The sequence below is a fragment of the Sminthopsis crassicaudata genome, chromosome 6 (assembly GCF_048593235.1).
Source record: "Sminthopsis crassicaudata isolate SCR6 chromosome 6, ASM4859323v1, whole genome shotgun sequence".
NCBI classification, from domain to species: domain Eukaryota; kingdom Metazoa; phylum Chordata; class Mammalia; order Dasyuromorphia; family Dasyuridae; genus Sminthopsis; species Sminthopsis crassicaudata.
Genome location: NC_133622.1, coordinates 183,423,881 through 183,440,516, shown reverse-complemented (window position 1 = coordinate 183,440,516; position 16,636 = coordinate 183,423,881). Strand labels below are relative to the sequence as shown.

Sequence of the window (16,636 nt, the reverse complement as noted above, 5' to 3'; positions counted from 1 at the left end):
GTCCATGCAGAAACTATCCTCGGAGAGACCGAGTTCAGATGGGGAAGGAGGTGCAGAAAATGGAATTACCATGTGCAATGGAAAAGAACAAGGTGAGTCTTGAGGATGGTCCTCCATTGTTCAAATATGATAAAAAGTCTCATTGGTCTGAAGGCCAATTTGATCAGCAACTTAAGTGATGTGGAAGCTAGAGGGTTGTTTTACCATTTAGTGGAGTGAAGAAAGATTTGATAGATTTCAAGCCCAGCTATGATTAGTTTTCACTTTCTCAGATTTTCCTAATGTCTGAGTTTTATTTTAATCCCAACAAGGGTTTTTTAGTAAAACAAAGAAAAAGACAGTTTACTACAAAGGGAAAAGCAATAAATCTGCAGTTCTAAGACCTCAGTTCAAATCCTATGTATTACCTTCTTGAGCAAGTTACCTCACCTTGCAAGGAAAATTGAATTCCAATCAGTAAAATGAGAGAGTTGAGCTAATTGAGCTTGAAGATCTTCCAAGAGTTTTATGGTATCAGGACCCTTTCATTGGTTTCCCATCCTAGGACCAGCCAAGCAAAGATGCATCTTTGATAACATTACCAAAGTCTGGTAGTCCATGATACTTCTAACTTAGTAATGAGTGAATGATTTATGTACACACACACACACACACACACACACACACACACACACACACACACACAAATGAGTGTGTATGTCACAAATTTTGAGAATATTATTGCAAAGTATTTTTTCTAATGTAATTTAGACAAATTAAATGATAACCACTCCCTTATCTCTTTATTCCTCTTACCACTAATGGAACTCATTTATATATAAAAAAAAAGTTGTTTATCTTCCACATACTCTGTATACATCTTGTATGATCAGAAATAGAGAAATAGGAAGATAAATCTTCATTATGTCCTTAGTATATGCTAGATGCCATGCTAAGTTCTGGGGATACAAATAAAGGCAAAATTTATAGTCCCAACCTTCAAAGAGCTTTTATTGTAATAATTGAATTCAGCATATAAAAAGGAAATGAAGAGCGTAGTGGGGTACAAGTTTGAGTGGAAGAGGGGCAGTCATAGACTACACTAAGTTTGAAGTGAACACAGCTGGTTTGGGGACTTCCTCAAATTGAGATTTGTGGATGAACTTACTATTCAGAGGAAAAGTCTAGAATCAGAAGCAATCAGTATCTTGAGAAGACCACTGGAACAAAGTCGTGAGCTGAGAAGCAGTCAGAGGTGTCATGACAAGACAGGTATCACTTTGTCTCCCTCCTAAAAATGAGAGTTTCTTGAAAATAAGAATTGTGTTTTTTGCCTTTCTTTGCACCCCCAGTGCATGGAAGAGTTTTTCTTTATGTGACATTGCATAAGCCATTTGGGGATAGTGTCTATGTTAATGGTACATGCAAATAGAATTCATTGATTCTGAGAAGGGAATCAGGATTGGTTTTAAGAAGACATAGGTAGGACATCGCTCAGCTGGTTTGAAATTTCCAGGAGACCACCTGCTAAACAGTGGCTGTAGTGAACAGCTGGAATGACTTGGAAGCTGACTGTGGGAGCATTATTGTTTCTACCATTGGCCATTGCTATCCATAGTATTCTGGGGAATTAGCAGAAGAAACACCACCGGCATTCCATCAGTCAGACTACTATAGGAGAAGTCAAGAATTCTGAAAAGAGGGGTTCTTGGCATTGTCTATTTTGTTAGAGTTTCTTAGATCTGCCTTCATTGTAGTTTATTATGGACAATGGAAAGATTATAACAATAAAACTAAATTTCTGATCTTGTCATCTTGTCTTAGTTGGAGTTTATTTCCTGCCTAGGGAAAGGGTGACTGGTGCAACAGATCCCGAGACATGAGCTTAAGGACCTTTGTCTTACTAGTGCAATTCTAATCAACTGAGATAATCACTATTTCATTTCAACAAACATTTGTTAAGCTCCTACCAAGTACACAGCACAAGCTTAATCCTGAGATGCGGCCTTTGCTCTCATAACCCTTACATTCTAGCATGACAGATGAAATATAATGGAAAATAAAAAATGGCAAATGACTTATAATGTGAGGTGAAAGGTTATTGCTGGCTTGAGGAGACAGTGGTATTTACCATAGACAATAGAACCAATGGGAACTAAAAAAAAAAAAAAAATCTCTGACTTGTCTCTCTTTTGTTTCTTCTCAGTTTCTTCCTTAAATCATATTTCTTCATCATATTCACTTTTTCCCTCCCCACTGTACTCTCCCAGATGGGATATATAGCTTTAAGTTGCTCTGTTTTCCACTGCTGTGTCCTTAAACAATAAACATAACGTTTCACACATAGTAGGTGCTGAATAAAAATGTATTTTAGAGAATGGAATGGAATGCAGCTGAAGTCAGGATGACCCAGATGGAAATCCTCTTCATTCCTAAAAATCCTAATCTGAGAGGCTCACAATATGTGGATTGAGTTACTTGTCTGGTGGAGAGTGCCCTGGTGAAGGACACAACCTCTGCTTTGATCACAAGTGGCTTCCCCCTTCCGCTCCAGGAAATAAATGATAGTTTTTCTCTTTAGGAAGTTATTCATGGAAAAGTGTTATCTATGTCTTCCTCAGGGCATGTCATATATGATTAAAAACAGGAAAGCTATCTTTAAGTTTGACTCTGACAGGAAATAGACTGCAGTCTCCATGTAGTGTTTAAAAATGGAAGTTTTCTACTCTGAGTGTTTTGTTTTTCTTTGTTTCTCTTTCTGCAAGTTTGGATATTTGTAAGTAAGTTCTACCTCCAGACATTTTGATAAATTAAAAACAACTCTTTTGCTCTGATACTTTTGCCCATAGCCCCACCTTATACAACGGTATAAATAAAAGTGCATTGAAAGCTCACGGATCATTTCAGTTTTTAAAAGAAAGTCAACAGATAGAGGGCTGGTCTTGGAGTCAGAAGAGATGTGTATTTGAATCTCCTTTTTAACTTTATAACAGTATATTTCTGGGAAAGTCAATTCATCTTGTGGAGTCCCTTAATTTTCTTATTTGTAAAAAGGGAATAGTTAATGAATACCACAGCCTGTTTCATAAAACTTTTGTGGGGAAGGCACTATGTGAACTTAAAGGTACTTTAGAAATGTATATTCTTGTTTATTATTTGGGGCAAGTAAGGTTTCTTAGAAAGTTAGTTTTTTCAGTGTCGTGTAAAGAGAGCTAATGTGGGTTAAGCAGTGTTTTATTTGATTAATTTTATTAGATTAAATTTAGATTTTAAAAAGATTAAATATTATTAGTATTTATTAAGTAGCCATTAAATTATATTTTATTGTTATATCATATATCATGTCATTTTATATTGTTACATTATGTTATGTTTTATTATGTTGTGTTACATTATGTTAAGTTATGTTACATTATCTCATCTCATCTCATCTCATCTCATCTCATCTCATCTCATCTCATCTCATCTCATCTCATCTTATCTCATCTGCCAGACACTGGGAGATTCAAATATAAACCAAAAGAAAAATAGTTCCTGCCTTCTGGGGAACTTACATTCTAAAAGAAAAAGAAAACATAGAAGGGGGCTGACAGACAGTGGGGGTGGAAGGAAGGGTCTGGGCCCTTGTACAAAATGAGAGTTCAAGGAAGAGCTCAAGAATTTAGGAAGTGGGCTGTAGGAGTATAGTCAAGAGACAGCGGAGGAGATACAGAAGGCTCACATCATTCATTCTGTGGTCAGTGTGGTATAATGCAAAGAATGCTGCATTTGGAGACAGAACAGTGGTTTGACCTGATTTTGCCATTTGATTATTATTGATCAGGTCACTTAATCTCTCTAGGTCTCAGTTTCCAAATTTTTAAAAATAGTGTGGGCGGACCAGACGACCACTAAGTCCTTTATTGTTCTAAGTCTAAATGCCTATGATTTTTGCACAGAAGTGTGCAGGCAAAGTCTAGATGTGGCCATTGCTGTTTGTTGAAAAGATTTCTGAATTGGATGGGAAGTAGTCCCTCAAGTTCACTTTAATTCTATTAGAGTCTGTGATTCTATGAGAAGTCCTTTTTTTCTCTGAGCCTCAATTTCCCCATCTGTTAATGGAGAGAGTTAGACTACATGTTCTCTTAAGTCACTTTTTACTGTTATGTGCTCTGATTCTGTGGTACAAGTTCTCCATGTTGTATATATCCTTGTTCTTTTAGTCTTCTTCTGGTTTTAATTCAGAACCCATATTTTTCTTTTGTCAATTTATAAGGTTCTAGACAATTAGCACCACAATAGGGGCTTATTTCACTGCCTCCTAGAGCTCATCCTGAAATCCAGTTGCTCCTCCTGGTTTGGAACATTCCAGTACACATCTGTCCAAAGCCACAATGACTTGCTTTCCCTGAAGAATTCCTCTTCTTTTCCCTCCTTTTTCTTTCAAGGGTGATGGATCCATCCCTTAAGTTTTGGCAAAGTAAACCATATAATGCAAAAATAATGAGCCTGGGTGTGCATCTCATTAAAATGACTTTCTATGTAAAAAGAGAAGAGTCTGAGAGAGTGGAGACCCTTGGGGCAGAACTAACAGGACTGGACGTGTCCACACCCATCACTTCACAGATCTATTATAAGCTAGTTTAGGCAGGGAACTATTGGCAAAAAGCATTGAATAAATACTTTGGGTGATAATAACTCACCCCCCACCCACCCTGATAAAATGATTTGTAGAGTTTAAAGGCATGCATTTAGGTTGTTCACATTTTCCTGCTTAGGTTGTAGGCTGGGTGCACAAATGTTAAATATGTAGATTGCATAAAAGTTTAAAATGTGTTTTGTTCCTGCATATGTTTTTCAGTAACCCACTCAGGAAAACTCATTGTATTTTCTACTATGGGCTGTGGAGTAGATTAAGAATTCTTTGCTTTTTTTTATTTTTATTTTTTTTTAAATAAGTGTTTCTTTATCTATAAAATGAGTGCCTTGAGCTACAGGATTCCCATGGTCCCTTCTAACTAACATTCTAGGTAATTTTTTTCTAAAGTATTTTATACCTCCCACATTCTGTGATTTTGTGGATTTATTTATTTCCCCTTCCCCCCCTCCCCAATCCATGGTTTCATTAAGTTAAGGAACACTAGGTGAGAAGACTACCTCTAACAATATAGCTGTGGATCTATCTTGTAGAAACAAGATATTTAGGGTCACATAGTTATACATTTCATTGATGAGATCAAAGACCCAGTTCTTCCTAGCTTTGAGGTCATCTCTCAATCTACTTACTATACTTCTCATGAATTAGTTTGTATGGGCTAACTTGTTAAAGAAATCAAATTTCACAATATCATTTGTTTTAAACTAGATGTGCAATTTGACTGGTATTAGGACCTCTGAGATCAGGCAACTTTTGGGCACTGAGAAGAGGTGATTTACTCAGAGTTGGACTTTGCCTAGACCTCTGAAAGAACTATTTTTAAAGTCTCTGTCCATTATACCACATTATCTCTCTATATTCCTGATTATTTCTATGATACCTTGGAAGTATGTTCTGATTTTTCTTCCAGTCCCTGATGGCTTATTGGGGACTGAACAAGATCTGAGATTTCTCAGGTCCCTGTCCCTCAATTGTTGTTTCTTCCTGAATTTCTGGGGATAAAAATAAAAGGTCACATCGTGTCCAACCCTGTGATGATGAACTACTTTGTAATGCAGGATAACAGGACCTATGTTGTTCATATCACCATATGCAACCAAATCTCATCTGTCTCTCTGTCTCTATTTCTCTGTCTCTGTCTCTGTCTTTCTTTTTCTCTCTCCCTGTCTTTTCTTCCTCTCTTCTCTCTCCGTCCTGTTTGTCTGGGTTTTGACCTAAAAGCTGTAGGAGTCCTTCTTCACATTTAGCTTAAATCTGGTATGAAGTTATCTTCTTGATATTTAAATGAAATCTCAGTTTAGGAAAGGTTCTGAGGAAGGTCATCCACTGTTTCTTTGGAGTGTCATAGCTTAGGCTGAACACACAGGATACAAGTTACCCTACCATTAAACCAGTATGTCAAATGATAATTATAGTACAAATAAGCCTTTAGATAAATATCATAAATAGATTTGGATGTTTTATTTTTGAATAGGGCCCTTTGTTTGTTTTACTGTGTATGAGTCCAGTGTCCAAATTTTTAGTATTATCATGCAGGCCTTTGATCTTTGTTTGTTTGTTTGTTTTGAGAAAACAGTATAGGTCTTGCTTATTTTGAATTTTGGTCAGCCTTCTCTGCTTTGTACAAGAAGCCAACAAAAGAATAACAACCACTCAATAACAAAGCACTTCAGTTTCTTCATGGAGAAAACATAGGGTAGTGGAAACTGAGACCAGAAAGACAGAGATAATACAAAAGGTTGAAAGAGACAAAGATAGAGATAGAGACAGAGAGACACATATGGATAGACTCAGAGAGAGAGAGAGAGAGAGAGAGACAGAGACAGAGACAGAGACAGAGACAGAGACAGAGACAGAGACAGAGAATAAATAAAAGTTTATGCAATCCAAGAATGATAATGAACTGGGGCCAGAAATGAAGAGGAGAGAAGGGGGTGGGCTTGCCTTTGGGAAATTATGTAGTGCTTATAATGAATGACCTCTAGCTTCTTCCTGAAACAAAGACTCATCTTTTTAGCTTCAGAATTCTTCTGGTGGTGCTCTGTGACTGTGAGTCATGGAATACCATAGCCTCTGTAGGATTAAAAGCTGAGGGTCACCCAGAGGACAATGGAGAGGCATATGGCGGGTGTGGGTTGGTTACCACATATTATCAAGAAGGAATTGTTTGGAAGAAATTACAGAAAGGATGCCATCAGTCACACATGTGGCAGAAAAAGGAGGTGGGTGGATCCTATAGGAAGAGCCAGAGATGATTAATGGATGGCTTCACATACTTCCTTGGTATCAACACAGTGTCAAGAAATTTTAAAGAAGTAATCCAGGAAGGCATTGTGTAGCAGAAACAGCCTTGGGTTATAACCAGAGGAACTGGATTCAAATGCTCCTTTTCCACTTAAAAACCTCTATGTTATAAGCACTATGCTAAACATTAGGTATATAAAGAACAACCAAAAACTAAAAAAGATCCTAACCTCAAGGAGTATATATTCTAAATAGGAATGGAGGATGGGAGATTATGTGCAATCAAATCAAATCACTTGGATCAAAGATCTTCCTTTATGGAAGAGGCCATAAAGGCTACTTAATTGATTGCTTGAATCTTTTCAAAAGTGTCTCCTTTTTCCCAAAAGCCTGGTGTGATATTTTTCATGATCATTATAATATAGTGGAAGGAGAATGGAATTTGGAGCTATCCCACTTATTAACCCGCCTTCTTCAAAGTTACCATGATGATTAAGTCAAATAATATGACTCTTTTTGTAAGAGTTTTGTAAGCCATAAAACATAATGTAAATGTTATTTTCTAATAATATTATCATCATTTTAAGATTGGATTTGCCCTTTCTATCCATACTTGATAGTTTGATATATTTTAAGGAGGGGAGCATAGTTGAGGAAGTTGATGGCATTGGTGATGACCCTAGACTCAAGGAATCTTGGTTCAAATCCTCACTAAAGAGGACACTAAATGTTTGGCCACAAGGAGGTGTTTTAACCCACCTGAGCTTTTTTGTCCTCATTTGTAAAATGATGGGATTCACTTGAATGGTCTTTAAGACAGAAGTACTTAATCCTTTTGTGTCATGGGTAGCCAGCCTTTGATTATCTGGTAAAGTCTGAAAGTGGGTTGAGTTGTTCTTCTTTTTTTTTAAAACTCATACTCAATACTCAAATGAGATTTTAAATTTGTATTAGAGGCTAGTGAAAATAGAGATGTAATTATTTTCTCAACTAAGGATCCCCTGTAATCTGTCCATATACCTTGTGGAGCCCAGAATAGTAAGGTTTCTTTTATCTCTAGACATAAGATCCAATTGCTTTGATACAATACACTTATGGATTTTTCCCCCTTTTTTATAGTTAAAAGGAAAAAAAGTTCAAAGTCAGAAGCCAAGGGGACAGTGACAAAAGTCACTGGAAAAAAGATTACCAAGATCATTGGTCTAGGAAAGAAAAAACCGTCAACAGATGAACAGACCTCGTCAGCTGAGGAAGATGTGCCCACCTGTGGTAAGAGGGTGTTTTGGGAAACTTTAGATGGGGGGTTATTTTCTCTCTTCTTTGGGAGTACCGAATTTTACCTCCATACCAGCATTTCTGTTAAGGTCTCACCTCTTTTATAATTTTAATTATGGCTGAACAAATTTGACCTTTGCATTCATTATCAGTAAGACTTCTTCCAAGAGAGAGGGAAGAAAGCAATACATTCTTTGCATGGAGGATTGCCAATGTAGAGACTACCAGGTGGGAGACGAAGTGCTATATGTGAGAAACCACACAAAGGCTTGTTTGGCTGCTTTCTAAATTGTGAAAATTATGTGAATGAAACATGGATTTCCAAGGGCAAATGAAGAGAGAGCTGAGAACTGAGCCCTGGGATATAGAAGAAGAAGAGAAAGGAGACTGAGTGGAAGCAGTTTGTGAGATAGGGAAAAAACCAAGGCAAAGGTATCTGGAAAAATCAAGAGAGAACAGTTTTAGGGACAGAGGTCATCAATGTTGAAAGCTCTTGAGGTCAAAGGAGGATAAAGAAGGAGATAAGATAGTGGATTTAGCAAATAAGAGATCTTTGGTACTAAGCTTTGTTAGAATGGTGGTTGTAAAGCCGGAATGCAAGATATTAAGTGGTAATTCCTAGAGAGGCAAGTGGAGGAAGTTTTGAGAATTTTTGTGTCAAGAAGCAGCAGAGGAGAGAATTTCAGGGAGGTGATAGTAACTGGCAGAATTGTTTTTATAATAAACAAATTCATTTTTATTATTAGAATGAGAGAATCTTAGAAAATTTTGAGATTTTGAGGGACTGTTAGAGAGGAAGAAGCCATGTGTTTGAATCCTGGTCCTGTTATTTGCTAAACATGTATTATTGGGTAAACCCTGGGCTTTCTCCTCTGTAAAGTCATTATTAGAATTATTAGATGATTTCTTTTCCCTCTTTGCACTTAAAATCTTATGATTTGACAATGTTGTCTCAGGTCCCTTCTCACTCTAACATCCTATGATTGTCTTATCTTCCTAAGGATTTTTAGTGAACCCAGTTGGTAGGATACTAAAACCTGGGATTTCAAGAAGGAAACACAGATGGTGGAATTGCCCAACTTAGGGAATGGTATGACAGACTTAGTGAGAGATCAGAGCAGGAGTGAAGTTGAGATAGGAAGGCCCCACACTCTGCAAGGGAGTATATTTGGAAGACTTGGCAATTAATTTTACTTAACTAATTCTAACTCAACAAGGCTAGGTTTCTATTTGTGAGCATCTAGTCAAATAAAAAGTTTTGCAGAGTGTCTGTCGGAGGCATATCCGATCACTGTAAATCAGTAGCCCTATAATTACCCATGTGTGTTTCTTTTGAAATGCATCATCAACTTTTTTCAGATTTTGGTTCTTTGGAAGGAATATCTTTCTTGCATAAAATTTTTAAATTGCCACTTAATTTTGCATTCAGAGGATGAGAAAGTAGAAATCAAACAAATGCTTTCTTTTGGATGTCAGTAAAAAGAAAATTTTTTGAAAAGACCTATTTCCAGCCGTAAGCCCAGCTGTGAAGTATCAAGCAAAAGGATGACCTCAGTAGAGGCCCAGCACACAAACCCTGCCAGATTGAGCCTGCTGCAGCTGCTGCTCTGCACAGAGAGGAAATTCTGAACTAGTTGGGCTGATAGAAGACAGCCATGGCAGGGATGAGGTGCTGTGAGTTCGAAACTCAACTCTTCTATGAAATACAGTGGGAACAGCTGGATCTCTGTAGATTTTCACTGATAAAATGAATATAAGAAAAACAGACCTCCCACTTGGAAGGCAGATCAGTGAGCCAGACTCCTGAAAAGTGGGATTATTATGTGTTTTTAACTACAATATTGCAGAATCAGAGAATCACAGAAGGACGCAGCTAAAAGAGATCTGAGAATAAAGAAAAAAAATGGCAGACCCAACAATAGGAGGAATGATGGATGTATAGCAAACATTCTGTTGAAGAATGTCAGAGCTGGAAAGGACTTTAAAATCTAGAATGCCATAATTAGGAAGGACCTGAGAGCACAGAATATTAGAACATAGAACATGGAAAGTTAAAGCAGAAGGTGATCTGAGAATGTAAGAAAGAGCTAGAAATGACTTTAGAACATGGAATGGTGGAATTAAAAAGACTTTCCAGACAACCTATCCAAACTTAAATGTTTAACTTCTCAGAAAACACCACAGAACTGAGAAGTGCTTCTGGTCAGATGACAGACAAATACTGCTTTTTAGGGATACTTAGAATGATCAGCACTGGTCCCAGATGGAAATGACCCTAGTGAACACCCAAGCATGTGATTTGAGGATTTCAGATCAAAAATATACTCTCAGCTGACTTAACTCAGTGATTGAAGTTCTTTAAAGAACTTGCTACCAATAGAGAAGCAATTTAAGATGTTCTTAATAATCAATAAGGACAATTCTTTAACAAATAGATCCAGACTTACTCTTTCAGATAATTTTAAGCATCTCCAAAATAGTTCACATGGTGTGGGGGGGGAATGGAGTAGAGGAAGCTACATTTATTCCTATCATGCTTCTATTCATCAAAACTATTTTGAAATGCCTTTTGGGAAGTTATCATCTGACCATAGTTAACAACTGCACCAGAAAATACATCTTGACATTTTATAGCCACACCCAAAATAAAATTCCCCAGTTTTATTATTTACTAGATCTGTTCTTTTGGCAGCTTTCAAAGTCAAATCTGTTACCTTAAAGAAAATTGAAGATCTCAGTGCCTTCATTGCACATAGCATAGTGACAGGGACTATAATTTTGTTGAGTGAAGGAATTAACACAATTTCATGCATGGAGAGAATTCCCTTTACCTCCTTTACCATTGCAAGGTTTGCCCATGATAGATGTTTAACAGAAATTTATTGTTTTTTTTTTTAAATTCAGTTCATTCTCTCAGCTAGCATTTACTAAGTGACCACTGTGTGCTAGGCACTGTAATGTTCAACATTTTTGTGCTTAATGTCTATCCTTGTAGGGGGTATTCTGATGGAGATAACCACAACATTCAAATGGGTGATGGAGCTACAGAGAAATACTTATGTTCTTAGGGTCAGAAAGCCCTAAGTTCAGTGCCTACTTCTGACACTTACCTGTGTGGCTATGCACAAATTGCTAATTTCCTTGAGCCTCATTTTCCTCATTTGTAAATGGTAGATAAAAACATCAGTTCTTCCTGATAAGATTGAATTAGATAATATATGCATGAGAGGCAACTTGGCTTATGTATGTACTTGTATTTGAAATATTGATCATTGTGTCAGGCACAGAGTAAGTATTTTTTTTTGATTAATTGAGGTAGAAGAGTCAGTGTGATGAGAGGGCAAGAAGTGACCTCGTGGGGAGCATCTCAGTTTATGACTATCTGTTGTCTGAGTAATCATTGGTATATCACTTAATCACCCTCTGAAATGTAACATGGGAATGCGCTATTCAGACTCATCTGGATTGTATACAATTGGGGACACCTCTTTTGGGAAAGATGTCAAAAATTGTGGAGTGCATCCAGTTTAGGGTCCTTAGCGTGATGAATCACCTAGGTAGCCAGATGGTGCAGTAGACAGTGTTGAGCCTGAAGTCAAGAAGTTACCCCATAGCTCTAGAGCTCAATTTTTGTATCTGTAAAATAAAAAGGATTGGATTAGATAATTTTTAAGGTTCTACCCAGATCTGATATTATTTGATCATAGGAATAGATATGGACCTTCTCACACTTAGCAGTTCCCTACTTCAAGTAGTTCTGCCTCGTCAATTCTTTCATCTCCCAAAAGATGAACCAGAGAAAAGACTGGCACTTTTCCAAATGGAAACACCAAGTTAGTATTTTTTATTTCCTAATATGATAAAAGGGAAGTTATTATAGTTATCCTGGAAACCATATTGGGTGAACTTAGGAATTCAGAACTAGTCTCAGAACTAGACACTAGCTGTGTAACCCTGGGCAAGTCACTTTACCCTGTTTGCCTCAGTTTCCTCATCTATAAAATGATCTGGAAAAGGAAATGGCAACCTCCAGTATCTTTGCCAAGAAAATCTCAAACGGTCACAAAGAGTTGGACATGACTGAAATAACTGAACAACAAGAAGTGTGATGAGAGGAGTGGAGGATTTAATCCCACATGGGGACTGTCTGTAGAGATTGAAAGTCTAGCATGGAGAAGAGAAAACTTGGAGAAGCTGGGAGGGAGGGAAAGGACCAGCTGATTGAATCAATGATCATTGTCCCAGATATGTAAAGAATTGTCATTTGGAAGAGGGATAATCAACATTATTTTACTTGGTCCCAGAGGATACAGTCAGAGCCAAAGATAGGAAATTACAGGGCAGGAAATTTGTGCTCAGGAAAATATAAAAGCTTTTTCACAACTGAAGCAATCTAAAAATGGACTGGACTGGCTCATAAGATAATGAGTTTTCTGTCTCTGGAAATACTCTAGCAGAGGTTGACTAAGCAACTGCTGAGGATGTTAAACAGGACTTTTATGTACTGGATAGAGTTTATTATAAAATGTCACCAAAAGTTAGCTTATCATGTCCTACCGTATCACCTTACAGATGAAGAAACTACAGATGGGGAAGCTGAGGCATTTGTACAATGTTAAGGTTAATAAGAATCTGAGAGACATGATATAAGGCAGATATCAGACTACTGCCTACTATATTTCTGGGTTGGTAGAAATATCCCAGATTAAAATGTAATGGGGAAATAGCAAAATAAACAAAAACTCAATAAGAAATAGATATTGTTAATTTGGGATTTTCTAAATCAATATGTGCCCAACAGGAATCATTTATCTCCATCTTAGTACCTGTTTTTGTTTGTCTTTAAAACCAATGTTGTACTGGGCTTGGAGTCAGAGTGACCCAAGTTCAAATTCTGCCTCAGACATTAACTGTGTTAGAATCCTCTCTGTGCATTAATTGTTTCATTTATAACCTCTCTTCTTAAACTGGTTCATGACCCTAAATGGGTCTCATACCTGAATGGGAAGGCTGTGAAATTATGATTTATTATCAGTAAAGATTTTATTTGTATACCTATTTTATATACCTATATACCTAGGTCATGTAAAAATTCCTTGGGTGAAAAGGGGTCAGAGTTGGAAAAAGTGTAAGAAGACCTGGTATATAAAATGAGTGCATTGGATCTGATGACCCCTGGTATCTTTCAGCTCTGTATATGTTATCCTATGTAGATCTAGAGGTATTTTTGGGAAACAAAAGGTATCTTCTAAGACTGCTTTCAGTTCTAAAATAATGGAATTCTAAACCTTGCTCAAGCATCAGCTGGTTGGCTCAATGAATCCTGCCCTTTCTAGAATATTTGAATTTTGACAAGAAATTTTTTAAGTCAAAAAAAGGTCACATTTGCCCAATTTTCCAAGACAGCTACAATATCTTACCTTTCTTCTATTAGGAAATGAAAAACACTGACTTAGGATTTCCATTGGGAAAAGTGACAGCCCCTGCTTTGGTTCATCTTTTGGGAGATTTCTGAAGAAGTGAAAGATTTTACCCAGGCAAAGATATTTGAGGTGGGGAGCTGCTGAATGTATGCAAGGGTCCATATCTATCCCTAGATCAAAGAAAAATGAGAGTTGAGTGGAATCTTAAAAATGATCTAAGCCAACCCCCTCATTTTCAGTAAAGAACTTGAGGTCTAGGCTTGTGGAATATCTTGGTCATGGGAACAGGTTGTTTTTTTAAGAGGCCTAATCATGTTTCAAATCTAAATCTCCTTTCTACAAATCCCTTTCTCTTCTCCTGGCATTTGGATTTCCCATTTTGAGGAAGCTGCCAGGTACTCAGGATCCTTGATGTATTATTTTGATCAAACCTCTGAAGTTATAACTCCACAATCAGAGGCAATATCCAAAAAATTTAAAACAAGAAATGATAGTGTTGTTCAAAACATAAAAAGCTGGGATTGTTGACTAGTGTGATTTATTACTTTCTCCTTTGAGGACTAAAAAGAAATCTGAGGAAGAAGATAAAGGATCAGTCATTTCATAAAAATTTCAGGTTTAAGTAAAATGTCATTCAATCTCCTATTTGTATTAATTCTACTTGAAATAGAAACATACTAAATATAAATTGGACAGCTTCTGGAAAGCCAGAGACTAAATCCAGGAATCCTTTTCTTTTCTCCAATATACTAACAATGCCTGCTGTGTCTAGTACATCATTTTCCAGAGGAGTCATGGTGTTTTGATGACATTTGGCCAAATGCAATCTTGGGAATAAATTATATCCTGTGTGGAAATTAAATCGCTTTAGGACAAACATTAATTCTTTTGGGCCAGTGAGTTAGTATCTAGAACATCCTCCTCCCAGAGCCTAAAACATGATCCAATTCAATTCAAGAAACATTTGTTATAGCAATTACAATATACTAGGTGCTGGTTATAGAAAAAACAAAAACGAGAACAGGTTTTGTCCTCAAGAAATTGATATTCTAATGAGTGAAGTCAGAGAATATGCATTTAGAAGAGCAAAGGTAATGTGATTTATAAGTGCTGAGATAATCAATAGGTCCCAAGAGGATAGGTACTTACTTTTTTTGTTGCTTTGTCTACATTCAATGCCAGCTAGTGCAGTGGATAGAATGTCAAGCCTGAACTTAGAAAGGCTCATCTTCCTCAGTTCAAATCTGACCTCAAACACTTACTGGAGAAGCTACTTCACCTTGTTTGCTTCCGTTTCCTCATCTGTAAAATGAATGAGAAAGAGATGTCAAACTACTCCAGTATCTTTGCTGAGAAAACTCTAAATAGTGTCATGTAGAGTTGGACATAATGACTGAACAAAAACAACAGAAAACTATCTTCCAGAACTGGAGCTCAGCCAACATAGCTTTTGAGATCCCATGACCACTGTGAGGTGAGGGAGGAGGCATAATAATATTAGTAATAGATCACCACTATCATCACTACTACCTCTGCTACTATTACCATCACCACCACTACTATTACTATTACTACATTACCATCACTATCATTAATACTACTATTACTATCACTACCACCACTGCTCCTACTATATTATTACTACTACTATTACCAACATTACTACTACCATTGCTACTGTTACTATTACTACTATTACTACCACTACTATTAGTATTGCTACTACTACTATAACTGTTGCTATTATTACCACTACCACCACTGCTCCTACTTTATTACTACTACTATTACCATCATTATTACTACCACTGCTACTATTACTATTACCATACTACCACCTGCTACTATGTTACTACTACTACTATTACCATCGTTACTACCACTGTTACTGTCACTATTACCACCACCACTACTGCTCATATTATATTACTACCATTACTACTAATACCACCATCACTATTTCTATTAGTACTACTACTATCACCACCACCATTACTACTGCTGCTACCATACTACCATTACTGCTAGTACTACTAGTACTGCTAGTACTACTGCAGCTTGGCCCACAATCTGAGCAAATGTCCGTGATTGATTTAAATTTGACAATCATCTCCTAGCTGTTTGAAGAAGAGGCATACATTGAAATGAGAAAACCAAGTTTCTTACCCAACTCAACTAACTTAGGCAGATCATACTTAGAGCACTTAATTATGAAACAGAAAGGGTGATGAAGAGGTCCTAAATAAATTGGGGTGTGCGTATGTGGAGGAAATGTTGCTCAATGAGATCAGGGACTATCTGTCTCCTGTTTGTATTTTGTAGCCTATGCCATGCACTTAAAAACAAACAAACAAACAAACAAACAAAAAAACCAAACACTTAAATGGCTTTCACCTCCCAAGTCTTCCTTTGGGACTTTTTTTTTTTTTTCTGTTGAAACAGCCAAAAAACTCTCCATGTACAGATGGGAAAAGTATGATGGGAAAACCTAACTTGTGTTTATGAGGATCCGTTTAATTGAGAGCACCATTACTTGCTATCTTTACCTTAGACTAGAGAAACAATCCTGACTGTGCTACAAATGTGTCAAGGGATTTTGGATAAGTCACTTCCACTCTTTTCTCTGTTTAGGTTTCTTACCCTTTTGTCTTTGAGTATGTTATTTTGAGAAATAGTTTAAAAGTCAACTGAAGCATAGGATCTTGTCTTTTGTAAACACAAGAAGACCACAGAGTCTCTTGAGTAAATTTGTTTCTTGCCTTTGTTAATATTTAAGAAAAAGGCTTTTGACCTTTTTAGCTTTTTAGTTCCAGAATCATACTTCATAAGATTTGGAGCTGGAAGAGATCATCTCTCTAGCTGCTTCATAGTTCCAAGGGAAGAAACTGAGATCTAGATAGATTAGGTCTTATTTGTATATATAATTGAGAAAATTTATAATGTTCAAAGAAATATAATTCATGTGAATTTTGAAAATGTTTTTCCTATGCCACAAGTTGAAAAAATCATTCAACTCAACAATTTAGTTCAATCAGAGTAGAGTAGTATTAAAAGAACTATAATTTACATCAGAGGACCT

The 16,636-nt window shown here is 36.8% G+C and overlaps 1 protein-coding gene across 8 annotated transcripts in view; it reads left to right on the top strand.

Moving 5' to 3' along the window:
- The window catches only part of AFAP1 (actin filament associated protein 1), a 231,522-nt gene that overhangs the window by 152,441 nt on the left and 62,445 nt on the right, over window positions 1–16,636 (top strand). For 5 of the 8 annotated variants that reach the window (XM_074274082.1, XM_074274078.1, XM_074274077.1 and 2 more), the window contains exons 8-9: window positions 11–92; window positions 7,979–8,128. In XM_074274082.1, the coding sequence (XP_074130183.1) occupies window positions 11–92; window positions 7,979–8,128 (232 nt within the window). The remainder of the gene's footprint in view (window positions 1–10; window positions 93–7,978; window positions 8,129–16,636) is intronic. The other 3 variants (XM_074274085.1, XM_074274080.1, XM_074274083.1) reach the window with 1 other exon arrangement.